Below are 27,715 nucleotides of genomic sequence, written 5' to 3'. Positions count from 1 at the left end.
GAAGCAGGTGGTACAGCGTGCAATGTACACGCTCGAGGCACACTATAAATTGGGCCTCATCTACACATTATTGGCAGGATGTGTATGCCTAACCCAATTCGAAGGGATGAGGGAAGCAGCCTTTGAACCACATCTTTAAAAGTAGGAAAAGTTGACAAAGCTGTTTTAAAAAAAAAATAGGATCTTAGGTTTTACAAATAGGGGCATCGAGTACAAAAGCAAAAGGGTAATCATAAACCTATACAGATCATTAGTTACACTACAGTTAGAACATTGGGCCTGAAATCGCACTCCCCACGGGTGCGTACAAAGTGCACATGTGCACGAGGGTCCCCGCAAGTTCGGGTTTAGGTATGTGAAGCGCATGCATGCGAGGAAAAAGGATCTCCGTGGCGGAGAGTTGGGCTATTTGCCGACTCCTGCCCAGCGAATATCCTTCAAATACTTATACAGGTGTATGGCCTTCTTTTACCAGCATAAGAGTTTTTAAAAATAGAAAAATAAAATCTTATCACTTATTTATATATTAAAAACCCTGTCCATTAAGGTAAATTTATTTTTAGCCCCCTGTTAAAACATATTAAAGAAAAATTGAAAAAAAACTGTTTTGTATAAAATATTAAAATAAATTGCATTTTAATACATTTTAAATATGTACGGTATTTTTTAACATCTATTTTAAGTGTTTGTATGTTTTTGCGAGTATTCTCATTCACATTTATGGCAGCTCTGTATATACGGAATTATTATAAGGGTGAATGGGACCCCCCTACTCTGATAGGTTGGGCCGGCCTACGTGATCCCAGAGATCCCTACGAAACCCGTACGATCCTGGAATACATGGCCTCCTACGCTGGCCTTCGTGTGGAGCCCCAGGACCACACGTCGCCGAAACTCCAGGACCAATTATTGCAGTTGGAGGCATCCGCCCACGGGAAGCCACAATTTATGTGTCCAATTTTGGGAACCCGACTTTGGGATGATGCCAGGACTATGGAGCGGCTATAGAAGAAATTCACTAAGATGATACCAAGAAAAGCGGGCCTTAGTTATAAGGAGAGACTAGAGAAACTAGAGCTCTCTTCATTAGAACAGAGAAAATTATCAGGATATCTGTGAAGATATTCAAAATGATAAAGGGTTTTGACAAGGCAAAATCTATTTCCACGGGTCAGGGTGTCAGTAATTAGTGAGCATAAAGTTAATGATTATAAGCAAGTGAGACATTGAAAGTGTAATTCCTAGCAATTCATGTAGGTAATCGTATTGTGCAGTGCAGCATATAGGGCAACATGTGCAATAATCTCTGAACCTTTACCAATCCTGCCACTCTGTAAAATTCCACAATCCTCTTATGTTGCTGCTGGTTGTTCATAGGGAAAGAGATTCAATTACTTCCTTGAGCAAGCAAGACATCTGTCACTTGCTTCACACATCTATTTACTGCAGATTGATGTTGCCAGTGTCACTTTGGAATGATTCAGAAGTATAGGAAAGAAAGAAAGACTTGTATTTATATAGCACCTTTCACGACCACCAGATGTCTCAAAGCGCTTTACATCCAATTAAGTACTTTTTGAAGTGTTGTCTGTGTTGTAATGCAGGAAACGCGGCAGCCAATTTGCAAACAAGCAAGCTCCCACATACAGCAGTGTGATAATGTGCAGATAATCTGTTTTTTTGTTATGTTGATTGAGGGATAAATATTGGCCAGGACACCGGGGATAACTCCCCTGCTCTTCTTCGAAATAGTGCCATGGGATCTTTTACGTCCACTTGAGAGGGCAGATGGGGCCTCGGTTTAACATCTCATCCGAAAGACGGCACCTCTGACAGTGCAGCACTCTCTCAGCACTGCACTGGAGTGTCAGCCTAGATTTTCTGTGCTCAAGTTCCTGGCTACAACCTTCTGACTCAGAGGTGAATGTGCTACCGACTGAGCCACAGCCGACACTAGCTAGGAGTTAAAAGGCTGTTGGCAATGCCATGTCTGTGGATAGGTTTGGCTGTAGGTCATTTTTCATCATGCAACATAACTCAGCCACAGGCTCCCTTGTGAATCGCAGCCTGCACAAACATATCGAGCTATGTGTACCTCAGCCTGTAAATGCAAGGGTACTAATGGATGGGCACAGAGCATCTCTGGTGCATCCTGACCTACCAGATATTCCTTCCACTTGCCCACATTTTCCTCCAAAAAACACAAGTAGAGGGGGTGGGTGTTCCTGCTTGGAAGCTGGTTGTGCTACTATTAAATGAGGTTGGTGCCAAAATGGTGGTAGAAGGAATACAACAAAAGATGTAAATTCCCCTTGTAGTATTCAGGCAAGTCTCCTGTAAAAGTGAGTAAATTTGTTAGAATAGACCTTCCTTCCATAAATCTATGCTTACTCCCTCCTACCATATCATAGCTATCTAGGTGTTTCATTATTCATCTAATACCTATAACAAATAGGTCCACTTGCCTGTAGTTTTACGGGTCATCCCTCTGCCATTTTAAAAGATTAGTATTAAGTTATCTACTTTCCAATCCTGAGGCCTTACTTCTGTTTCTACTGACTTTCCTAAAAATAGTGGTAAGGACATGAACCCCTTTACCAGCCACTTCTGTAAGTATCCTTGTGTGAAGTCCATCGGCCTAGTGCCTTGTCTTCCTTTAATTTCCTTAGCCTTTCAGCAACTACCTTATCTGAAATTTCTATCTCTTTTAGTACTTCCTTGGCTCCAACCTCCACCACCCCAGAAATTCAACCTTCATGGACTCCTCCAAGAACTCAGTGATAAAGAATGCATTCAATATATTTTCTATCCCTCTGGACTTGTTACTGTTACGTATGAATAAAGAGTCTGACTGGATACTGTGAGCTCAAAGTAAAGTGTGACCTTCGTCTTTTATTGCAGATCTCCAGAGTGCCTCTCCAGCCTGTGAGGCCTCCTTAAGTACCTGTGCTCCCAAGGGATTATAGGATCCCTTGGGACTCCAGGGGATGAGCCCTCTAGTGGCTGTACAAGGTAAATACAAGTTTACATGTATAACAACACTCCCCCAAAGTCAACAGTGTAACTAGTTACAAGGTGAGACGATCTGGGGCCCTTCATGCCCTGGTTGATCGTCTCGGTGCAGGTGCTGGTATTGTTGAACCGTCTGTTGGGCCCTTGCTGGGCTGCTGTGCAGCTGGCCTTGCTGGGCTGCCTGATGTGGTGAGTCCTGCTGGGCTGCTGCGGATGATGGATCCAGCTTCGTGGCCAACCGCGGTGCCGGTTGCCACTGGTGTGTGTGTTGGGGGGGTCACAGAAGGTAGGGTCCAAAGTGAGTTGCTCAGGATAGTCCGTGAATCTGAGTTTGATTTGGTCCAAGTGTTTCCGGTGAATGAGTCCATTTGAAAGTTTGACCTGAAACACCCTGCTCCCCTCTTTGGCCACGACAGTGCCGGGAATCCACTTGGGGCCTTGTCCATAATTCAATACAAATACAGAATCATTGATCTCAATTTCACGTGACACATTTGCGCTATCATGATATGTACTTTGTTGAAACCGCCTGCTCTCTAGATCAGGGTGAACTAACGAGAGCCTTGTCTTAAGTGCCCTTTTCATGAGCAGTTCAGCAGGTGGAATCCCAGTGAGCGAGTGAGGTCTCGTGCGGTAACTAAGCAGGACTCGGGATAGGTGAGTCTGCAGTGAGCCTTCGGTTACCCTCTTCAAGCCCTGCTTGATGGTTTGCACTGCTCTTTCTGCCTGACCATTGGATGATGGTTTGAACAGGGCAGATGTGACATGTTTGATCCCGTTGCGGGTCATGAATTCTTTGCACTCGGCATTGGTAAAACATGGCCCGTTGTCGCTCACAAGGACATCGGGTAGTCCGTGCGTGGCAAGTATGACCCGCAGGTTTTCAGTGGTGGCAGCGGGTGTGCTTGCCGACATTATCTCACATTCAATCCATTTGGAATATGCATCTACAACCACAAGAAACATTTTACCCAAGAATGGGCCTGCATAGTCGACATGGACCCTAGACCACGGTTTGGAGGGCCAAGACAATAAACTTAGTGGCGCCTCCCTGGGTGCATTACTTAATTGCGAGCATGTATTACATCTGTGAACCGCAGGACTCTAAGTCTGCATCGATACCGGGCCACCACACGTGGGATCTGACTACCGCTTTCATCATTACGATGTCTGAGTGAGTACGATGGAGGTCACTGATGAAGGTGTCTCTGCCCTTCTTGGGAACCACTACCCGATTTCCCCACAGAAGGCAGTCTGCCTGTATAGACATTCCATCTTTACGCCGCTGGATTTCCTGTATTTCCACTGGGACACTGGACCAGCCCCCGTGAAGCACACAGTTTTTAACTAGGGACAGTAAGGGGTCCTGGCTCATCCAGGTTTTGATCTGTTGGGCTGTGACGGGTGATTGCTCACTCTCGAATGCTTCCATAAACATGACTAAATCTGTGGGCTGCACCAGTTCCACCCCATTGATGGGCAATGGCAGCCTAGTGAGAGCATCAGCACAGTTTTCTGTGCCTGGCCTGTGGCGGATGGCGTAGTTGTAAGCAGACAACGTGAGTGCCCATCTCTGGATGCGGACCAATGCATTAGTATTTATCCCCTTACTCTCGGAAAACAGGGCTATCAGTGGCTTATGGTAGTTTCCAATTCAAATTTTAGCCCAAACAGGTAGTTGATGCATTTTCTTTACCCCATAGACACACGCTATCGCTTCTTTTTCAATCATGCTGTAGGCTCTCTCAGCCTTAGACAGACTCCTGGATGCATAAGCAACCGGTTGCAATTTCCCAAGATTATTAGCTTGTTGCAATACACACCTGACGCCATACGACGACACATCACATGCTAGTACCAAACGCTTATATGGATCATACAACACAAACAATTTGTTTGAGCATAACAATTTTCTAGCTTTTACAAAGGCATTTTCTTGGCTTTTGGCCCAAACACATTCGTCTCCTTTATGCAGTAAGACATGCAGTGGTCCTAACAGTATGCTGAGACCTGGTAAGAAGTTACCAAAATAGTTCAGGAGTCCTAGAAACGACCGCACCTCCATCATGTTCTGTGGCCTAGGTGCATTCTTGATTGCCTCTGTCTTCGAATCGGTGGGTCTGATGCCGTTCGCCACGATTCTTCTCCCCAGGAACTCCACTTCAGGCGCCAGGAAAACACACTTCGAGCGTTTTAACCTGAGCCCCATGTGGTTGAGTCGACTAAGAACCTCCTCCAGATTCTGCAGATGCTCACTTGTGTCCTGACCTGTAACCAAGATGTCTTGGAAGACCACCGTGCACAGGACTGACTTCAGTAAGCTTTCCATGTTTCTCTGGAATATCGCCGCCGCTGATCGAATTCCAAACGGGCATCTGTTATAAATGAAGAGACCTTTGTGCGTGTTGATGCAGGTGAGGGCCTTCGATGATTCCTCCAGCTCCTGCGTCATGTAAGCCGAGGTCAAGTCCAGTTTCGTGAACGTCTTTCCTCCTGCCAGATTCGCAAAAAGGTTGTCGGCCTTTGGTAGTGGGTATTTGTCCTGTAGGGAGAAATGATTGATAGTTACTTTGCAATCACCACAGATTCTAATGGTGCCATCTCCCTTGAGGACAGGAACGATCAGACTGGCCCACTCGTTGAATTCGATCGGTGAAATGGTGCCCTCTCTTTGCAGGCAGTCTAGCTCGATCTCGACCCTTTCTCTCATGTACGGTACTGTTCTCGCCTTGTGATGGATGGGTCACGCCCCTGGAATTAGGTGGATCTGCACTTTTGCTCCTTGGAACTTCCCGATGCCTGGTTCGAACAGCGAAGGGAACTCGTTTAAGACTTGGGCACACGAAGTGTCGTCAGCGGACGAGAGCGCTCGGACGTCGTCCCAGTTCCAGCGTATCTTTCTCAGCCAGCTCCTGCCGAGCAGTGTGGGACCATCGCCCGGTACCACCCAGAGTGGTAGCTTGTGCACCGCTGCTTCGTAGGAGACTTTTACAGTAGTGCTGCTGATTATGGGAATCAATTCCTTTGTGTAAGTTCTCAGTTTTGTGCGAATTGGAGTCAAGACTGGTCTTGAGGCCTTGCTGCACCACAATTTTTTGAAAGTCTTTTTGCTCATAATGAACTGGCTCGCGCTCATGTCCAGCTCCATTGACACCGAGAGTCCATTTAGTTCAACCTTCAGCATTATCGGGGGTCACTTCATGGTAAATGTGCATCCCATATACCTCTGCCTCCTCGGTCTGAGGCTCTGGTTCGTCGTGATTTGCCGTGGATCTGCCCTCCTGTGCAACATGGTGGTTTGCAGGATTAACAGGGTTTGCAGCTTGCCTGCACATACGTTGGAGGTGTCCCATTGTTCCACAACCCTTGCAAATGTATCCTTTGAAGCGGCATGAATGGAAACGATGATCACCCCCGCAGCACCAACAAAGTGTTAATGGCCTTGCATTCATCACCCTTGATGGTGGACTTTGAGTCATCTGCAGACATGCAGGTACAGGCATGTGGAGCCTGCCCTGTATGTTGCGATTTGAAAACAACATCATTTTGTTCACAGTACTTGTAGCAGCACTCGTGTGCTGAGAGATTTGGTTAGTATTGTCACTGGTGGCAATGAATGCCTGGGCTATCGCTATGGCCTTACTCAAGGTTGGAGTCTCGACATTCAAAAGTTTGCGAAGTATCATTTCATGGCCAATGCCATGTACGAAAAAGTATCTGAGCATGTGCTCCAAATGTCCTTCAAATTCGCAATGTCCTGCAAGGCGTCTTAGCTCAGCGACATAACTCGCCACTTCCTGGCCTTCAGACCTTTTGTAGGTGTAGAACCAGTACCTCGCCATCAGAACGCTTTCCTTCGGGTTCAGATGCTCCCGTACCTGATATGTCCTTACTATACAGTATAAATGCACACGAGGCCCATACTTGAGAGAAGGTCACTCTGTGACCAGTTACCTGTATTAGCAAGACCTCAAATGATGAAGGTGGGTGGAGCTTCTCCTTTTATACCTGAAAGTCCAAGTTAGGAGTGTCTCCCACAAGTTCACTCCTTGTGGCCAATGTTCTCAAGGTGTACAACTTAGGTCAGCTTATACATGGGTTACAATGATAGTTTAATACATGACATCACCTCCCCCCCCAAAGTCTTATTGGGATCACAGGTTGAGTCTCTCTGGTGGTTTACGCTCCCTTGTGGAGCGCCTGAGTTGGGGCTCCGGTTGTTGGGCGCTGGCCTGAATGTCTGCTGTTGTCGGTGCCTCAGGCCTGTCTGGACTGCCCACAGTGACTGGGCTCTCCTCCACTTGGTTCCGGTGTTCGGTCACCTGTGGTGCAGTAAACTCTATGTCGTGTTCTTCCTCTGCTTCTTCTATGGGGTTGCTGAACCTCCTTTTAGTTTGATCCACTTGTTTGCGGCAAATTTATCCACTGGTAAGTTTAACTACCAAAACCCTATTCCCCTCTTTGGCAATCACAGTGCCTGCAAGCCATTTGGGCCCTGCAGCGTAATTAAGGACAAAAACAGGGTCATTGACATCAAGACATCGCGCCATCGCATTCCTGTCATGATAGTCACATTGTGACTGACGACTGACGCCTGCTCTCAACAATTTCTTTCATAGTAGGGTGTATAAGGGATAACCTGGTTTTCAGCATCCTTTTCATTAGCAGCTCTGCAGGTGGAACCCCTGTGAGTGAGTATGGTCGGGATCTATTGGCCAACAGGAGGCGTGATAAGCGGCTTTGTAGGGAACCCCCCTTGGATTCTGAGCATCCCCTGTTTGATTATCTGCACCGCTCGTTCCGTCTGGCCGTTTGAGGCCGGCTTGAACGGTGCCGTTCTGACATGGTTGATTCCATTGCCTGCCATGAAGTCCTGGAATTCAGTGCTTGTGAAGCACGGGCCATTGTCGCTGACCAAGACATCCGGTAGACCATGGGCGGCGAGCATTGCCCGTAGACTTTCTACCGTGGCAGAAGATGTGCTTGAATTTAAAATGGCACACTCAATCCATTTGGAGTAGGCATCTACCACAACCAAAAACATTTTTCCCATGAAAGGACCTGCGTAGTTCACATGGATGTGTGACCATGACTTGGCGGGCCATGGCCAGGGGCTAAGGGGGGCTTCCCTGGGTGTGTTGCCCAGCTGAGCACACGTGTTGCACTTGCGAACACAAAGTTCCAGGTCTGCATTTATCCCTGGCCACCAAACGTGTGACCTGGCAATTGCCTTCATCATGACAATGCCTGGGTGCTCATTGTGAAGTTCTCTGATAAATACCTCTCTGCCCATCTGGGGCATGACTACTTGGTTTCCCCACAGTAGGCAATCGAGAGTTCATCCTTACGCCTATGAAAAGGTTTAAATTCCTAGGGCATGCCACGTACATGGCTGCCCAGTCCCCATTCAGGACACATTTCTTAACTAAAGACAGTAGCGGGTCTTTATTTGTCCAGACTTTAATCTGACGGGCTGTCACAGGTGAGCCTTCGTTTTCGAAAGCTTCAACAGCCATGAACATCTCAGCACCCCTCAGTGGTGGCTAATGGGAGCCTGCTGAGTGCATCGGCGCAGTTTTCAGTGCCCGGTCTGTGCCGAATTGTGTAGTCATAGGCGGCTAACGTGAGTGCCCACCTCTGTACGCGGGCCGATGCATTCGCATTTATGGCCTTGTTGTTGGCCAAAAGGGATGTTAGGGGTTTGTGATCTGTCTCCAGCTCAAAATTCCTGCCAAACAGGTACTGGTGCATTTTTTTTTTACTCCATATGCACATGCTAGCGCTTCCTTTTCTACCATCCCGTAGCCCCTTTCTGCCTGTGACAGACTTCTGGAGGCATAAGCTACCGGCTGTAACTGACCATTGGCATTGACATGCTGCAACACACACCCGACACCATAGGACGACGCATCGCACGTTAAAACAAGTTTCTTACACGGGTCATATAACGTTAATAGTTTGTTGGAGCTTAACAAATTGCATGCTCTATCAAAAGCCCTTTCCTGGCTGTCCCCCCAGACCCATTCGCGACCTTTGCGTAGGAGCACGTATAGCGGCTCTAACAGCACGCTCAATTTGGGAAGAAATTTACCAAAATAGTTCAGGAGCCCCAGGAACGAATGCAGCTCCGTCGTGTTACGGGGTCTGGGTGCTCTCTGGATCGCTTCCGTTTTGGACGCAGTAGGTCTGATCCCGTCTGCTGCTACCCTCCTCCCCAGGAATTCTACCTCTGGAGCTAAGAAGACGCACTTCGCCTTTTTCAGTCGCAGCCCTACCCGGTCCAGTCTGCGTAGCACCTCCTCCAGGTTGTGGAGGTGTTCTTCAGTATCGCGACCCATGATGAGGATGTTGTCTTGAAAAACCACCGTCCTTGGAATCGACTTGAGGAGGCTTTCCATATTTCGCTGAAAGATCGCGGCGGCCAAACGAATCCTGAATGTACATCTGTTATACTCAAACAACCCTTGTGTGTCGTGATGGTGGTCAGCTTCTTCGAATCACTCGTCAGCTGCTGGGTCATGTAAGCTGAGGTCAGTCCAATTTTGAAAAAAGTTTGCCACCGGATAGCGTCGCAAAGAGGTCCTCCGTTCTCGGTAGCGGGTACTGGTCTTGGAGTGACATCCGATTGATGGTGGCCTTGTAATCGCCACATATCCTGACCGACCCATCCGCCTTGAGCACCGGCATGATCGGGCTCGCCCAGTCACTGAATTCGACTGGCGAGATGATGCCTTCCCTCAGCAGGCGGTCCAATTCGCATTCTATCTTTTCCCGCATCACGTACGGCACTGCTCTGGCCTTGTGGTGTACTGGCCTGGCGTCCGGGTTTATGTGAATCACTACCTTGGCCCCCATGTAAGTGCCGATGCCGGGTTGAAATCATGAGTCAAATTTGTCCAGGACCTGTGAGCATGATACTCGCTCCACAGAAGAAATTGCATTGACATTGCCCCATTTCCAGTTCATGACAGCAAGCCAACACCTCCCCAGTAGTGTGGGACCATCCCCTGGGACAATCCAGAGTGGCAACCTGTTCTCCGAGTCTTTGTGGGTCACGACTACCGTGGCGCTGCCTAGCACCGGAATTATCTCCTTTGTATATGTCCGTAGCTGTGCGTCAATCGGCAATAATTTCGGCCTCCTGCCTTGGACACCCACAACCTTTTGAACTGTTTGATACTCATCAAGGACTGGCTGGCCCCCGTGTCTAGCTCCATTAATACTGGGATGCCATTGAGGAGCACTTTCATCATTATCGGTGGTGTCCTGGTATATGAACTGTATATGTGCTCCACCTGAACTCGCTAAACTTCAGCTTTCAGCGATTTCCCCCAGTATTCATTTGGCCTCGTAGGGCTTACTTCGGACCCGTCCTCCTCGTACATCAACCTGGCTGCAGGCTTCCTGTACATACATGCCAAGTGACCGCTTACGTTGCAGTTTCTGCAGGTATATTGCTGATATCTGCAAGCTCTGGCTGGGTGTTTGCCTCCACACCTCCAGCATGAGCTGGAGGCCCCGTTGTTGGAAACAAAAGGTCCATTACCATTCGATCGTCTCTGACTGTCTCTGTAACTCTCGTTAAGCGCAACATTAACAGGTGTTGATGGCCCCATTACTGGCCGCATTGTCCATTGCGATGGCATGAATTGCCATTCAGCTAGCCATTGTCTCTGTTGAATTCCCCCTTTGGGTTCGACCTAGCATTCCCCAAATGGCGTCACCGGCAATACCATCTCCCCTATAAGGGTGGCCGCACCGCCGATCAACAAGAACCAACAAGGAGTGCATCGACACAAAAAGCTGTCGGGGGCACCAGCCGGTGGCAGCGTCACTCCCGTGGGGCAATTCCGCAAAAGGGATATTTTGCGCTAGGGATTTATTGAGTCTTGTGAACATCACTTGGCTGGCTAAGCCACTCACAATTCAACAGCTCCACAAACCTGTGAGCATACTCACAGGTGCATACATTACACTCCCTGTTATCCTTTTTCCCTTGTGGTATGTACTTATTCTGTACTCGGTGTACAATTTTAAAACAGAATCCATGCTTTTCCCCTCCAAAAGTGCTGACCCATCCAACAATCCAAGCTCAGCTCTAATCCCTTCAAAACCTACCTTCCTAAAGATGACTGTTTCTATTTTACTCATTCTGTTGTCCATCATAAGCCTAACCTTAAACTCCACCATGTTGTGGTCACTGTTGCCAGGAAATTCTCTGACTCAGACCATCTCCCGGTTGTGACATTGGGCCCAAGTTTCCGCCCTCTGGAAAAACGGCGCATCTCAATAAAGTGCATCGACTTTCTGGAAGAAAAAGGGCGCCAAAAACTTACCTTGTGATTCTCCGGTCTCTTCAGGATATCTTCATGCTCGGCATGGTGCAGCACAAGGGGCTGGGGGCGGAGCCAGGTCACGGCGCTGAAAACAGTGCCAGGACTTCTGCATATGCGCGGTAGAGTGCGCACGCATGTGCAGTAGCTCCAGGCCCACGAGGCTGTGTGGGGCCGAATGGGCTCACAGGGCGGCGAAGATCGGACTTGGGCCTCCCTCCTCTTCTCCCTCCTCCTCTTTCCTCCCCCTCCTCTCCCTCCCTCCTCTCCCTCCCTCCTCTCCCCACCCCTCACTGTCAGAAACAGAGAGACATGTACACTGACAGAGGGAGAGAGACACTGACAAAGACAAAGAGAGAGACACTGGGAGCGGTGTGGGAGGGGGGAGGGGGGCCATCCCAGCACACCTTTGGAGGGCTCCCGGTGCTGCAGTCAATGAGTCGAAACTTAATTTTTTATTTATTTATTTTTTTTATTTTTTATTTTTTTTGATTGATTTATTGCTTGATTTATTAATTTATTTATCATTTATTATTGACTATGGCTCTTTATTTGTAAAAGTGACGTGTTTAATGTTTGTAAACTTCCATTCCCCCCCTCCCCCCCATCTCTCGATCCCGACGCCTGATTTCCAAATGTAGGCAAGGTTTTTCTGAGCGTACAAAAATCTACACTTACTCCATTCTGTTAGTTTGGAGTAAGTTTTCGCTGCCTAAACTTGCAAAACAGGCTTAAGTGGCTGGACACGCTCCCTTTTGAAAAAAAAAATCTGTTCTAAAATGGAACTGTTCTAACTCACGAGAACTGGAGCAAACTAAATGCCGAGAATTGCAACTTCTAAGATGCTCCATTCTAAACTAGTTGCGCAACTTCTAAGATGCTCCATTCTAAACTAGTTGCTCCAAAAAAATAGGAGCTCCAAAAAAATAGGAGCAACTCAGGCCAAAACTTGAGCCCTTTGTATCAGATCCAATAGCATTCCTGCTTGCCTGGGTGCTTTGACAAATTGTTCCATGTGATAATCCAATATTATATCCAGGATACAAAAGGAAAATATTGCGCATAGTGGTAATCTGAAATAAAAACAGAAAATGCTGGAAATACTCAGCAGGTCAGGCAGCATCTGTGGAGAGGGAAACAGACGAAAGGTCATCGACCTGAAATGTTAACTGTTTCTCTCTCCACAGATGCTGGCTAAACTGGTGGGTATTTCCAGCACTTTTTGTTGTTACTATGCCCAGAATTGTGTTCTTAGCCGTTTCTGCGGCTGCAACCGAGACTCCAGGATGGTATGTTACCTTCCTGGTGCAAGGGTCAAGGATGACTTGGAGCGGGTGCAGGGCATTCTGAAAAGGGAGGGTGAATAGTCAGTTGTTGTGGTGCAGATAGGTACCAACGATATAAGTAAAAAATGGGATGAGGTCCTACAAGACGAATTTAGCTAGGAGCTAAATTAAAAAGTAGGACCTCAAAAGTAGTAATCTCAGGATTGCTATCAGTGCCACGTGCTAGTCAGATTAGGAATCGCAGGATAGCTCAGATGAATGCGTGGCTTGAGGAGTGGTGCAGAAGGGAGGGATTCAAATTCCTGGGACATTAGAACCAGTTCTGGGGGAGGTGGGACCAGTATAAACCGGACGGTCTGCACTTGGGCAGGACCGGAACCAATGTCCTCGGGGGAGTGTTTGCTAGTGCTGTTGAGGAGGAGTTAAACTAATATAGCAGGGGAATGGGAACCTATTCAGGGAGACAGAGGGAAGTAGAATGGGGGCAGAAGCAAAAGATAGAAAGAAAAACAGTAAAAGTGGAGGGCAGAGAAACCTAAGGCAAAAAGCAAAGAGGGCCACATTACAGCAAAATTCTAAAGGGGCAAAGTGTATTAGAAAGACAAGCCTGAAGGCTCTGTGCCTCAATGCGAGGAGTATTCGGAATAAGGTAGACGAATTAACTGCGCAGATAGCAGTTAACGGGTTTGATGTAATTGGCATCAAGGAGACATGGCTCCAGAGTGACCAAGGCTGGGAACTCAACATCCAAGGGTATTCAACATTTAGGAAGGATAGACAGAAAGGAAAAGGAGGCGGGGTGGCATTGCTGGTTAAAGAGGAAATTAATGCAATAGTAAGAAAGGACATTAGCTTGGATGATGTGGAATCGGTATGCGTGAAGCTACGGAATACCAAGGGGCAGGAAACGCTAGTGGGAGTTGTATACAGACTACCAAATAGTAGTAGTAAGGTTGGGGGCGGCATCAAACAAGAAATAATGGATGCATGCAACAAAGTAACAGCAGTTATCATGGGTGACTTTAATCTACATATTGATTGGGCTAACTAAACTGGTAGCAATGCGGTGGAGGAGGATTTCCTGGAGTGTATTAGGGATGGTTTTCAAGACCAATATGTCGAGGAACCAACCAGGGAGCTGGCCATCCTAGACTGGGTGATGTGTAATGAGAAAGGACTAATTAGCAATCTTGTTGTGCGAGACCCCTTGGGGAAGAATGACCATAATATGGTAGAATTCTTTATTAGGATGGAGAGTGAAACAGTTAATTCAGAAACTAAGGTCCTGAACTTAAGGAAAGGTAACTTCGATGGTTTGAGGCATGAATTGGCCAGAATAGATAGAAGAGGGGGAAAATAGAGTACGAGAAGAAGCTTGCCGGGAACATAAAAACTGAATGCAAAAGTTTCTATAGATATGTGAAGAGAAAAAGATTAGTGAAGACAAACGTAGGTCCCTTGTCGTCGGATTCAGGTGAATTTACAATGGGGAACAAAGAAATGGCAGACCAGTTGAACAAATACTTTGGTTCCATCTTCACGACGGAAGACACAAATAACCTTCCGGAAGTACTAGGGGACCGAGGGTGTAGTGAGAAGGAGGAACTGAAGGATATCCTTATTAGGCGGGAAATTGTGTTAGGGAAATTGATGGGATTGAAGGCCGATAAATCCCCGGGGCCTGATAGTCTGCAGAGTACTTATGGAAGTGGCCCTAGAAATAGTGAATGCATTGGTGATTATTTTCCAACAGTCTATCAACTCGGGATCAGTTCCTATGGACTGGAAGGTAGCTAATGTAACACCACTTTTTAAAAAGGGAGGGAGAGAAAACTGGTAATTATAGACCGGTTAGCCTGACATCAGTAGTGGGGAAAATGTTGGAATCAATTATTAAGGATGAAATAGCAGCGCATTTGGAGAGCAGTGACAGGATCGGTCCAAGTCAGCATGGATTTATGAAGGGAAAATCATGCTTGACAAATTTTCTGGAATTTTTTCAGGATGTAACTAGTAGAGTGGACAAGGAAGAACCAGTGGATGTTGTGTATTTGGACTTTCAAAAGGCTTTTGACAAGGTCCCACACAAGAGAATAGTGTGCAAAATCAAAGTACATGGTATTGGGAGTAATATACTGACATGGATAGAGAACTGGTTGGCAGACAGGAAGCAGAGAGTCGGGATAAACGGGTCCTTTTCAGAATGGCAGGCAATGATTAGTGGAGTGCCGCAGGGCTCAGTGCTGGGACCCCAGCTCTTTACAATATACATCAATGATTTAGATGAAGGAATTGAGTGTAATATCTCCAAGTTTGCAGATGACACTAAACTGGGTGGCGGTGTGAGCTGTGAGGGGGATGCTAAGAGGCTGCAGGGTGACTTGGACAGGTTAGGTGAGTGGGCAAATGCATGGCAGATGCAGTATAATGTGGATAAATGTGAGGTTATCCACTTTGGGGGCAAAAACGCGAAGATAGAATATTATCTGAATGGTGGCAGATTAGGAAAGGGGGAGGTGCAATGAGACCTGGGTGTCATGGTACATCAGACATTGAAAGTTGGCATGCAGGTACAGCAGGCGGTGAAGAAGGGAAATGGTATGTTGGCCTTCATAGCCAGGGGATTTGAGTATAGGAGCAGGAAGGTCTTACTGCAGTTGTACAGGGCCTTGGTGAGGCCTCACCTGGAATATTGTATTCAGTTTTGGTCTCCTAATCTGAGGAAGGACATTCTTGCTATTGAGGAAGTGCAGCAAAGGTTCACCAGACTGATTCCGTGGATGGCTGGACTGACATATGAGGAGAGACTGGATCAACTGGGCCTTTATACATTGGAGTTTAGAAGGATGAGAGGGGATCTCATAGAAACATACAAGATTCTGACGGGACTGGACAGGTTAGATGCGGGTAGATTATTCCCGATGTTGAGGAAGTCCAGAACCAGGGGACACAGTCTTAGGATAAGGGCAGGCCATTTAGGACTGAGATGAGGAGAAACTTCTTCACTCAGAGAGTTGTTGACCTGTGGAATTCCCTGCCGCAGAGAGTTGTTGATGCCAGTTCATTGGATATATTCAAGAGGGAGTTAGATATGGCACTTACGGCTAAAGGGATGAAGGGGTATGGAGAGAAAGCAGGAAAGGGGTACTGAGGGAATGATCAGCCATGATCTTATTGAATGGTGGTGTAGGCTTAAAGGGCCAAATGGACTACTCCTGCACCTATTTTCCACATTTCTATGTTTCTATGTTTCTTAGGCTTTAGATGGCCATTTTACATGAATCAACATAACCTGGCAGAGAAATTGTGTGAATGAAGTTAATATTTTGTTCAAGGTTCACATAAATATCAAAACTGTCAAAAAAATGTGTGTTGTGCTAAACTGGCTTGATGGTTCATCACCCCAATTTTCGCTTGAATGCATGCAAGGACATATGGCAGGATGACATCACAATGATAACGTCATAGAGAGACCACTTAGGGGAGTGGTCAGAGCAGGTGTAACTCTGACATATTTAACTTGTACCCCAATTTCTGCCCCCCTAATCCACCACATTTGCCCACCAGAAATTGCAGAACTTTTGGCCCCTAGCTTCAAAATACGCAAAGAAAGGTTCATCCTTTTTTGAAATTAAGACAGAGACCCATTTCCTATCATGCATCCATTTTATATGAGCAGGCAGCAAACTAGATGCAGGGCATCAGAAACACTTGTGAAGTTAAGTGTGAGATCACATTTGCCCACTGAAATACCCTTTAAATACAACTCACACCTGCTTATAGTCCAGCCTCATTGTAGCCCTCAAATATGCTCATCGGAAAATTGATTGTGCTGCGGATCGAGCATGATGTTGGAACCCTGATTTTTCTACCTATGACCATTATCAGTAAAGCTCCATTTCACCAATGATCCTTAGAAAATCAGGGTAAAATGCTAACTTTTTGCTGGCCTGTTTCAACTACAGCTATAGCTGATACTCCAGCTGATCACAGTGCTCTTGAGATTTTGAAAAGGGTCGACCACTGGGTGTCCAAAGCACCTGCCTGATTCAGGTGATAGGCCCCTTTTAATATGGAAATTGCGTTCCTATAGTGTAAAGGTACGTATTTAATTAATTTTGTGGGCCCGGAGGAACAGGTGTGCAACTCTAGGGCCCACAAAAATAATCTAGGCTGCTGCTACCCCAGGACCCTCAGCTTCTGCGATGCAACCCCCTCATCATCCATGACTTACCTTGGGTGGTGACAGCTCCGGCCTGATGTTCAGGCTTCAATCTGGCGAGCTGCGTCGAACTCAGGATGTCTGTTTGGCATTCTGTACCTCGCCTACCGAATTTAAATGAGGTCAGAGCCTCAAAATGACAGGACCTCTTTGCTGCTGGATTGGGTGGTGAATCATCATGCTCCACTGCCTTAATGTCAAATTCTACCCCATGTAGGGTTGCCCACTTTGCCACAACATTGGGAAATGGTCAGCAGTGGACGGTTTGAGGTTGCAGTGGGGGTTGAGTGGGTCCTGGGTGTGATCTATGTGTGTCCATGACTACATACATCCATTCCCCTCCCATACATAGACCATGTATGTGGCTCAACACCTGCATGTGCATGCATGTACAGAAAGAACAAAAAAAACATAGGATGAATTACATCACTGTTTGGTTTTGCAGTAGTGGAACAAGTATATTTTACAGGTAAGGTACATACATGGTATCACAGTCTTGCCCCTGGGTTGTGTAGGTGCAGGTGAGTGAGGACGCTAGTTCCAGAGTGACCGGACTGTGTCCAGGTTGTCTGATGGCGGCACTGCACCCCCTGCCAGCTAGGTGGGCTCGGCTCGCTCACCTGGTTGAGTCTCAGGGCCTTTGTCGTTGCCTAGTGGTAGGGCAGAGCCACAGTGGCCTCCCTGTCCTCCTTTGAGGGCTGCGGTGTCTCCCTGCTGCCCTTCAGCGATAGTGGGAGGCTGGTCATCCCAGTTCCTGTTGGGAGAGCTGGAGGGTGCTAGCCTCTTGCTCTCGGTACTGGCCCTGGTGGCCAGAGAGGTAGAGCCGATCAGGGGCAGGGTACCGATAGTGGTGCCTTTGCCGTCTTCTGATCGCTGGCCCTGCAGTTGGTATGCTCCCTCTGTGTGTGGCCACGCTCCCTGGGGCATCACATTGATCCCGGAGGCGCAGGCTACATGATTGGGTAGCCCGCTGGACCTGGGTGCTTCCGACGGGAGGTTGCCCTTGTTTTTGTCGGCGTACATGTAGAAACCGGCATCGCACATCATTACTTCATTTACTGTCATATTACTTTGGTTCCGACCGCAATCGCCCGACTCGACACGGTTAGTTACATTTACGTACTTGCATTTGTCAATTATATCGTTTATATGTGTATCACTGGCATCGCTGTATAAAGAGTGGGACTGGGTTGCTGGTCTCCTTTAAGAGGGCCTTGCAATCTTTACCCTATTTCGGTTTGCTACTCGGCATCACGTGTTGTTCCCTCAACGCTGCCCCTCGTGGTCTGGCCGCTGTCATCTTTACTTCAGGTGCTTCACCTCGTGGTGTGGGCACCATCTTCTTTCTCTCCACGAGGTAGGCTGCGGTGATCCTTTTTTCCCCAGGTTCTGCCACGGAAGCAGGAAAGTTGCCTCCTGCGCCTATTCTCTTCCCCTGGAGTCCTGCCACTGGAGCCTGGGAGGTGAGGTCGGGTCATTTCGGCTGGATCATCTCGTCATTGGGTTGAGCGGTCTGTGTTGTCTCCACACAGTCGAGTTGAGCGGCTGGTTTCTCAGGTGCTGTACTGGATCTAAATTCGGGGCCATGTAGGACGTCGATCGCCGAGGCTGGAGGTTTTCCCAGCTCCAACGGATTTGTTTCATCCATCTTCTTCTTAGCAGCATTGGACCATCACCAGCAATAATCCACAAAGGTAACTTTTGCATCACGCCGTCATGGGACACCTGGACATCCACGCTGCCAACGACTGGGACGGTGTCGTTTGTGTAGATGAGCAGCTTCACTCGGATTGGTATCGTTCGATTGGATTGTCCCAGAGTTTCTCAAAGGCCGCCTGATTCATCAGCGATTGGCTCGTCCCTGTGTCCATCTCCATCGTGACTGGAACAGTGTTGATTTCGACTTCCATTTTCAACGGAGAGGTCTCGGTGGTGCTGGTAAACACTCCGTACACCTCATCGTGAGGCTGAGCTGCCTCATGGACTCTCTCTTCATCGTCGCTGGAGTCCGGATGATCGGCCAACTCTTCATCGACTCGGTGACTACAATTTCTCTTGTACATTCGCTGGAGGTGGCCCTTCGTGTTACAGCCTTTGCAGATATAGTCTTTGTAGCTGCACTGGTGGGCCCTGTGATATCCTCCAAGTACCAGCATGGGGCTGGCCGGTTGGTCCCATGTGGCGGACTCAAGGTTGCAGGACTCAGGGTTCTGTTCTCTCTACCCTGAGAGAGACTACTAGCAGCAGCCTTGCCTCTAAAAGGCACCAGACAGTTCACAGTACTTGCCGGGTTAGAGTCCTGGAGGTGAGATTGGAATCGCAGGCCGAAATCATGAACGCCTGGCTAACATTAATTGTCTTCTGCAGGATGACCGTCGTATCCACAGAGAGCAGCTTGTGGAGTAGGCCCTCGTGGCTGATTCCAATAACAAAGATTTCCTGCAGTGCTTCGGTGAGGTGGTCGCCAAAATCACAAGGTGCAGCCAATCGTTTGAGGTGTGCAGCATATTTTGCGATTTCTTGGCCTTCGGGCCTCCGGTGGGTGTAGAACCGGTGTCTGGCTGTGAGGATGCTCTCTTTAGGTTTCAGCTGTTCCTGCATCATCGTTACGAGCTCTGTATATGTTTTGGTTGTTGTCTTCTCTGGGGCTAGCGAGTCCCTGACAAGGCCATAGATGGTGAGCCCACAACTGCTGAGCAAGATAGCTCTGCGCTTATCAGCCAGCGAGGTTGGTGTGTCTCCCGCCAGGTCGTTCGCGATGAAAAAGTGTTCAAGCCTTTCCACAAAGGCCTCCCAATCTTCCCCGTTGGCGAATTGTTGAAACATGCCAAGGCTAGCCATTTTTCATGTGGACAGTCATAATCTCATCGTCAGTTATTGTGTCTGTAAGCACTCTAGTAATGACTCCACGAGGCAAGGTATTGTACTTGAACTGTGGTAACCTTAGTCCATTTATTACAGCTCCTGAGTGAGGATACAATATGGTGAGCTCCCTTTTATACCTGGTTACCTGTCGTGTACAGGTGACCCCTAGGTCTCCACCAGTTGCACCCTCTGGTGGTACAAGCATAGTTATACAGTGTGAAGGTACATCCAGTAGTCTTATGTAACTGTACATTTAGTGTACAGGGTATATACTTATATTATACATATACAACAGTTTGTCACAGGACCTCCTCCTTCCAACCTTCCCTCTCGGTAAAATAGCCTTTTTACCCCATCTCCATTATTTTTGTAACTAATAAACAAAAGTGTTCAAAGAAAATGAAAAAAGAACCACAATTTTTTAATGCCCCTAGGCTATTTCTTCCAGATTGCTCACAGCCGTGTCTAGGCTCAGTGGGTAGCACCCTTGCCTCTGAGTCAGAAGGTCGAGGGTTCAAGTCCCGCTCCAGAGACTTGAGCACAAAAATCCAGGCTGATACTCTAATTCAGTACCGAGGGAGTGCTGCACTGTCAGAGATGCCCTCTTTCCGATGTGACATAAAACCGAGGCCCCATCTGCTCTCTCAGATGGACATAAAAGATCCAATGGCATTATTTTGAAAAAGAGCAGGGGAGTTATCCTCAGTGGCCTAGCCAATATTTATCCCTCAATCAACATCACTAAAAACAGATGATCTGGTCATTATCATATTGCTCTTTGTGGGAGCTTGCTGTGTGCAAATGTGTTTCCCACATTACAACAGTGACTACACTTCAAAAGTATTTCATTGACTGTAAAGTCCTTTGGGACATCCTGAGGTCATGAAAGGTGCTTATAAATGCAAGTCTTTCTTTATTCCTGGACAATTTTGGAGGTTGGCAACCCTAACCCCACGATGGACAAACTGAAAATGTAAAAAATACAGCGAGCCGAGAGAATTAGGAATTCACTGGAAGTGCTGGCAGTCTAAGCATTAAAGAAACAAATATTTTTCTGGTACCATTACCCAGTCGTTTTAACACTTAACATTTAAATAATACTGCTGGAAGAAAAATGGCAAAGCAGGCAGAGGGTAATGCTGAAGAGCAGGCTAGATGGTTGGAGTCAGTTTAATATTTTTATTAAAAAAAGGAAAATCTCAATTGGCAAGAAAACAAATGTTAGTGTCAATTCATTCACTGAAAGCAAAAATACACATTGGTTAGATAAATATAACTTCTACAAAATAGGTTCTTTTCAATATAGTCACCATTTATTAATAGGAAAATAATATTCTGGTGTGGTGGAGTTATTTGGTTGACCTACCTCTCATTACTTTATTCTGCCAGTCTTGTTTGTGTTGGGTACCATTGGTGATTTTACCTGGAGATTAGCATTACTGACAGCAGTAAAACAAGTTAAACACAGGGTAAAATAAACATGCATTGGACAATCTTGGAATTTGAGGTTTATAAATGATTATAATTCCTTCAAGCATAAAAATAATCACAACGCAGTTCCCATATTATTCAGAAGTGAACTTATATGACAACCTACCATTCTTATGTTTTCTTGTGTGAGAAATTTGAGTTTATTTTCCATACGCCGTAGGGCATGGCTCATTTCTTCGTTTTTCCTACTGAGTCGCCTTTTTTTGTCCAGGAGGGGTTTGTACTGACTTTCCGCTTCACGTAAACGCTTGAGCTAAAGTAAAAATATGCAATGAGACTGACTGAACCGAACATTCATAGGCTTGCAAGACAAGTGCCTGAACTTTTGCAGTGGAAATACTGGCATTAACAGAGTTAACATTTCCTGTATGATTGACATCTAAAGAAATAGATCCCTTAATAATCCCAAACTTTATTTAAAAACTGAAGTCTCTAATTAGAAAGTTTATCTACAAATTGAAGCACACCATGAACACAAACCCTGGTATCTTCTGCTCTGATAATAATTATTTACTTCAGGTTCTTAACCTTTACTTATTTAAATCATTAATATAGTCATTTGTTTTAAAATATATAGGTAAGATGGTTCTAATTACATACAATGTTTATTTACAGCACAATTCTCACACATGATGCAAAAGAAATAATATTATAACTCAACATATCTATCATTTATTAAAAATGCTGAGTAGTTTGCAACATTCTCTCTCAAACTACATTAAAAACTCCTATATCAGGCTTTGTCAATGAGAAAACCCATTTTTAAAGTGTCAACATTTACCTGCAGTACCTGTTATGCCTGTCGGTGGTGCTGTGATTAGAACTTGCAATGTAAAAAGGCCTGTCACGTAATGTTAGCTCTAACCTCAGCACTGTAACGGTATTTACGCCCTTTGAATCAGAATTTGTGTAACAAAGCAGTTCCATAACAAAGACACCAGTTTTTTTTATTGAAACTTCTAACTCTCTGGAATTTTGGGCCCAAGTTTCGGCCTCAGTTGCTCTGGATTTTTTGGAGCAACTGGTGTAGAACGGAGTATCTTAGAAATTCAAATTCTTGGCATTTAGTTTGCTCCAGTTCTAGTCAGTTAGAACAGTTTCACTTTGGACCAGAATTTTTTTTTCAAAAGGGGGCGTGTCCGGCCACTTACGCCTGTTTTCAAAGTTTTGGCAGTGAAAACTTACTCCAAACTAACTTAGAAAGGAGAAGGGGGGAAAGGAGAAGGGGGAGAAGGAGAGGGGGAGGGGGAAAGGAGAGGGGGGGAAACGAGGGGGGGGGGAAAGGAGAAGAGGGGGGGAGGCTGAACAGGCCGGGCCCAGCCGGGCCCAAGACTTCAGGCAGGGCCTGTCCCCAGCACCAGATTTACAGGTAGGTGGCGTTGGGTCGGGTCGGGTCCGGGGTCCGGGGTCGGGAGCGCGGGTCGGGTTGAGGTGAGCGCGGGTCGGGGTTGGGAGCGCGGGTCGGGGTTGGGAGCGCGGGTCGGGTTGGGGGGGCGGAGGGAGGTCGGTTCGGTTCGGGTCGGAGGGAGAGAGGGAGAGGGAGGTCAGGTCGGGTGGCGGGAGGGGAGCGCGGGTCGAGTTGGGTCGGGTCGGAGGGAGGGAGGGAGAGGGAGGTCAGGTCGGGGGGTGGGGGGGGGCGGGGAGCGCGGGTCGGGTTGGGTCGGGTCGGGTCCGGGTGGGGGTGGGGGGAGCGCGGGTCGGGTTGGGTCGGGTCCGGTCCGGGTGGTGGGGGGGGGGGGGGGGGGGGGGAGAGAGCGGGTCGGGTTGGGTCGGGTTGGGTCCGGGTGGGGGGGGCGGTCGGGAACGCGCGTCGGGTTGTTGGGGTGGTGAGAGGGAGGTCGGTTCGGTTCGGGTCGGGGGGGGAGGGAGGGAGGGAGAGGGAGGTCAGGTCGGGGGGTGGGGGGGGCGGGAAGCGCGGGTCGGGTTGTGTCGGGTCCGGTCCGGGTGGGGCGGGGGGGGAGCGCGGGTCGGGTTGTGTCGGGTCCAGTCCGGGTGGGGGTGGGGGGAGCGCGGGTCGGGTTGGGTCGGGTCCGGTCCGGGTGGTGGGGGGGGGGAGAGAGCGGGTCGGGTTGGGTCGGGTTGGGTCCGGGTGGGGGGGGCGGTCGGGAACGCGGGTCGGGTTGTTGGGGTGGTGAGAGGGAGGTCGGTTCGGTTCGGGTCGGGGGGGGAGGGAGGGAGGTCAGGTCGGGGGGTGGGGGGGGGCGGGAAGCGCGGGTCGGGTTGTGTCGGGTCCGGTCCGGGTGGGGCGGGGGGGGGAGCGCGGGTCGGGTTGTGTCGGGTCCGGTCCGGGTGGGGGGGGAGCGCGGGTCAGGTTGGGTCGGGTCCGGGTGGGGGGGGGGTCGGGAGCGCAGGTCGGGTTGGGGGGGTGGTGGGAGGGAGGTCAGTTCGGTTCGGGTCGGAGGGAGGGAGGGGGAGGGAGGTCAGGTCGGGTGCGGGGGGGGTGGGGGGAGCGCGGGTCGGGTCCGGGCCAATCCTGGGGCGGGGGCGGGGGGGAAGCGGGAGTCGAGTCGGTGTCGGTGTCGGGTCCGGTCCGGAGGCGGTGGGGGAAGCAGGAGTCGAGTTGGGTCGGGAGGAAGCAGGAGCTGGGCGTGGGAGGAGCCTTATGCACGCAGCCCCAGTGAGGCCATTGGGCCAGGGCTAGGGGCTGCGTGCTTCGGGCCCCTCCCACACAGTTTTGGGCGCCTGGAGCTACTGCACATGCGCGCCCACTGTAGCGCGCATGTGCAGAGGTCCCGGCACGGTTTTCAGCGCAGGGACATAGCTCCGCCCCCTACAACTCGTGCTGCGCCGCGCCCGACTCAAGCGGACCAGCAGAGAGCCGGAGAATCTGTAAGTTTTTTTTAGGCGCACTTTGTGGCGCGAAAAACGGGCGTCCAGGTCGGGGCTGCGCCGTTCTAGGCACGGCCCAAAACTTGGGCTCTAAATATGCAGCCTCTTGAAGCCTCTGCACATTCTAATAAGACTCACCTGTGGACAGGAATCCGTCCCTCAGGGGATACTCTAGCCCCATGCCAAAAGGTCCCTGTATCTCTTACTCAAGAAATCAGGTCCCAACTCCCTCCTCCCCGCCGCCGCCGACTCTGAAGAATCCCACGCCCCAAAGCCAATCAAGTGCACTGCTTTGTCCTAAGTGATGTTGAGCTTACTGAGCATTGTTGCAGCTGCATTTAAGCAGGCAAGGAGAGAGTATTCCATCACATTCCTGAATTGTGCTTGTCGGTAGTGAAGAGGTTTTGGGGAGTCAGGAAGTGAGCCACCCTCTGACCTGCTCTAGTAGCCACGGAATGTATGTGGCTCACTCCAGTTGAGTTTCTGGTCATTATAAGAATAATTAAATCATTATAATTCAAAGCACCCATGTAAATGGCATACATTTCCAACAACGTCTAGTTATCCTGTGTTGCAAAGTTCATTGTTGCAATGGTTTTACTGGAGCAATGTGATGTAAACCTTTGGTCAAAATTCTATTTACTTTCCTTTGCTCTTTTTTATTATTCGGATTAAATTACCCAAATGACATTCAGGATGAGCTCAGAGATATGGTAAGGGCTTAAAGGACAAATGCAAATATGAAAAAATGAAACAAAAACTTTGTGGATTAACAATAGAAAGTGAATTTGCTTAAGTAGAGTGTATTACAGACACTGAGGTGTGCTGCAATGTTAGGTCATGAATGCCTAACCCAAACATCTTATAGGTGAAGCTGTATCTGAGTAGGAATTAACTTCCTAATGCATTGTCGATTCCCTGTAGAGCATTATTTATAGTTGGTTTGTGTTCTCCAGCCACATTAGACTACAGATCTATAACAAGCTAAGTGCAGTTAGAAATACTGCAGTGTAACAAAGCATAAAAGATAACATAAAGTCATGAGCTAAGGTCCATTAGATGGCACCAAAGCAGAGAGGCTTACAAGGAAAGTGCGGTGTACATCTATTTTATTTCTTACCTTTACATAAAGCTTGCAAACAGTACTACTTTGTGAATCTCAAGTAAGTTCATAGGGGGCGAAATTTGGTTACGCCGCGTTTGGTTGTGGTAACCGAGGGGAGGCGGGACTTCCTGTACCCAGTGCGTAAATCTCTCCCCGGCCGTGAAATTCCAGTTACCGCCCCTCACAGGAAGTGGAGCACAATGTCGAGCACTCCACTTCCCTTTGGGGTGGGTTCAGGGTTGCTACGTGGGTGGGTTCGGGGGTATTACGTGGGCGGGTTCGAGGGAACAATGTGGGTGGGTTCGGGGGAACTACGTGGGTGGTTTCGGGGGCAATATGTGGGTGGGATCAGGGGCGCTACGCAGGTGGTTTTGGGGGTGCTACGCGGGTGGGTTCAGGGGTGTTACGCAGACAGGTTCAGGGGTTTTACGCGGGCGGGTTCGGGGGCGCTATGTGGGCGGTTTCAGAGGCACTACGTGGGTGGGTTCGGGGGAACTACGCGGGTGGTTTTAGGGGGAACTACGTGGGTGGGTTCGGGGGAACTATGTGGGTGGGTTTAGGGGGAACTACGCGGGTGGGTTCGGGGGAACTATGTGGGTGGGTTTAGGGGGAACTACGCGGGTGGGTTCGGGGGAACTATGTGGGCGGTTTTAGGGGGAACTACGTGGGTGGGTTCAGGGGTGTTACGCGGATGGGTTCGGGGGTTTTACGCGGGCGGGTTCGGGGGCGCTATGTGGGCGGTTTCAGAGGCACTACGTGGGTGGGTTCGGGGGAACTACGCGGGTGGTTTTAGGGGGAACTACGTGGGTGGGTTCGGGGGAACTATGTGGGTGGGTTTAGGGGGAACTACGCGGGTGGGTTCGGGGGAACTACGTGGGTGGGTTCGGGGGAACTACGTGGGTGGGTTCGGGGGAACTACGTGGGTGGGTTCGGGGGAACTGCGTGGGTGGTTTTAGGGGGAACTATGTGGGTGGGTTCGGGGGAACTATGTGGGTAGGTTCGGGGGTGCTACGTGGGTGGTTTCGGGGGCAATATGTGGGTGGGATCAGGTGCGCTACGCAGGTGGTTTTGGGGGTGCTACACGGGTGGGTTCAGGGTTGTTACGCAGATAGGTTCGGGGGTTTTACGCGCGCGGGTTCGGGGGCGCTATGTGGGCGGTTTCAGAGGCACTACGTGGGTGGGTTCGGGGGAACTACGCGGGTGGTTTTAGGGGGAACTACGTGGGTGGGTTCGAGGGAACTATGTGGGTGGGTTTAGGGGAAACTACGCGGGTGGGTTCGGGGAACTACATGGGCGGTTTTAGGGGGAACTACGTGGGTGGGTTCGGGGGAACTACGTGGGTGGATTCAGGGGAACTACGTGGGTGGGTTCGGGGGTGCTACATGGGTGGGTTCGGGGGAACATTGTGGGTGGGTTCGGGGGTGCTACGTGGGTGGGTTCGGGGGAACTATGTGGGTGGGTTCGGGGGAACTATGTGGGTGGGTCGGGGGAACTACGTGGGTGGGTTCGGGGGTGCTACATGGGTGGGTTCGGGGGAACTATGTGGGTGGGTTCGGGGGAACTATGTGGGTAGGTTCGGGGGAACTTTGTGGGTGGGTTCAGGGGAACTATGTGGGTGGGTTCGGGGGAACTTTGTGGGTGGGTTCAGGGAAACTATGTGGGTGGGTTCGGGGGAACTATGTGGGTGGGTTCGGGGGAACTTTGTGGGTGGGTTCGGGGGTGCTACATGGGTGGGTTTGGGGGAACTATGTGGGTGGGTTCGGAGGAACTATGTGGGTGGGTTCGGGGGAACTTTGTGGGTGCGTTCAGGGGAACTATGTGGGTGGGTTCGGGGGAACTATGTGGGTGGGTTCGGGGGAACTTTGTGGGTGGGTTCGGGGGAACTTTGTGGGTGGGTTCGGGGGTGGTACGTGGGTGGGTTCAGGGGAACTATGTGGGTGGGTTTGGGGGAACTTTGTGGGTGGGTTCAGGGGAACTATGTGGGTGGGTTCAGGGGAACTATGTGCGTGGGTTCGGGGGAACTTTGTGGGTGGGTTCGGGGGAACTTTGTGGGTGGGTTCAGGGGAACTATGTGGGTGGGTTCGGGGGAACTTTGTGGGTGGGTTCGGGGGTGGTACGTGGGTGGGTTCAGGGGAACTATGTGGGTGGGTTCGGGGGAACTTTGTGGATGGGTTCGGGGGAACTACGAAGGTGGGTTCGGGGGAACTACGTGGGTGGGTTCGGGGGAACTTTGTGGGTGGGTTCGGGGGTGCTACGTGGGGAGCTACGTGGGCGGGTTTGGGGGCGCTACGCAGGTGGTTTTGGCGGAGCTACGCAGGTGCTTTCGGGGGAGCTACGCGGGCGGGTTCGGGGGCTCAACGAGGCTTCTCTGTAAATATGAATTTACAGAGGTATTTTGTGAGAAAACTGGAGAATGCACAAGCTAACTTAAATTTAGGAATAACTTAATTAATTGAAAAGTCAATTTATGGAATAGACTGTTCCCATTACGGTAACTATTTACTCAGTTCAAAAAGAGTTATATTTGGGTAGGAAAAACGTTTAAAAATGGTCAGATTGGGTTGTGAGACGG

At 49.1% G+C, this 27,715-nt stretch overlaps 1 protein-coding gene across 11 annotated transcripts in view; it reads right to left on the bottom strand.

Annotated features, from left to right (window-relative positions):
• Positions 1-27,715, bottom strand: part of jakmip3 (Janus kinase and microtubule interacting protein 3) — a 599,024-nt gene that overhangs the window by 278,437 nt on the left and 292,872 nt on the right. For all 11 annotated transcript variants that reach the window (XM_070876792.1, XM_070876782.1, XM_070876783.1 and 8 more), the window contains one exon: positions 21,316-21,462. In XM_070876792.1, the coding sequence (XP_070732893.1) occupies positions 21,316-21,462 (147 nt within the window). The remainder of the gene's footprint in view (positions 1-21,315; positions 21,463-27,715) is intronic.

The sequence above is a fragment of the Pristiophorus japonicus genome, chromosome 3, assembly GCF_044704955.1.
Source record: "Pristiophorus japonicus isolate sPriJap1 chromosome 3, sPriJap1.hap1, whole genome shotgun sequence".
Taxonomy (NCBI): domain Eukaryota; kingdom Metazoa; phylum Chordata; class Chondrichthyes; family Pristiophoridae; genus Pristiophorus; species Pristiophorus japonicus.
The sequence above is the reverse complement of the archived record's forward strand: the minus strand, read 5'-3'. Positions and strand labels throughout refer to the sequence as shown.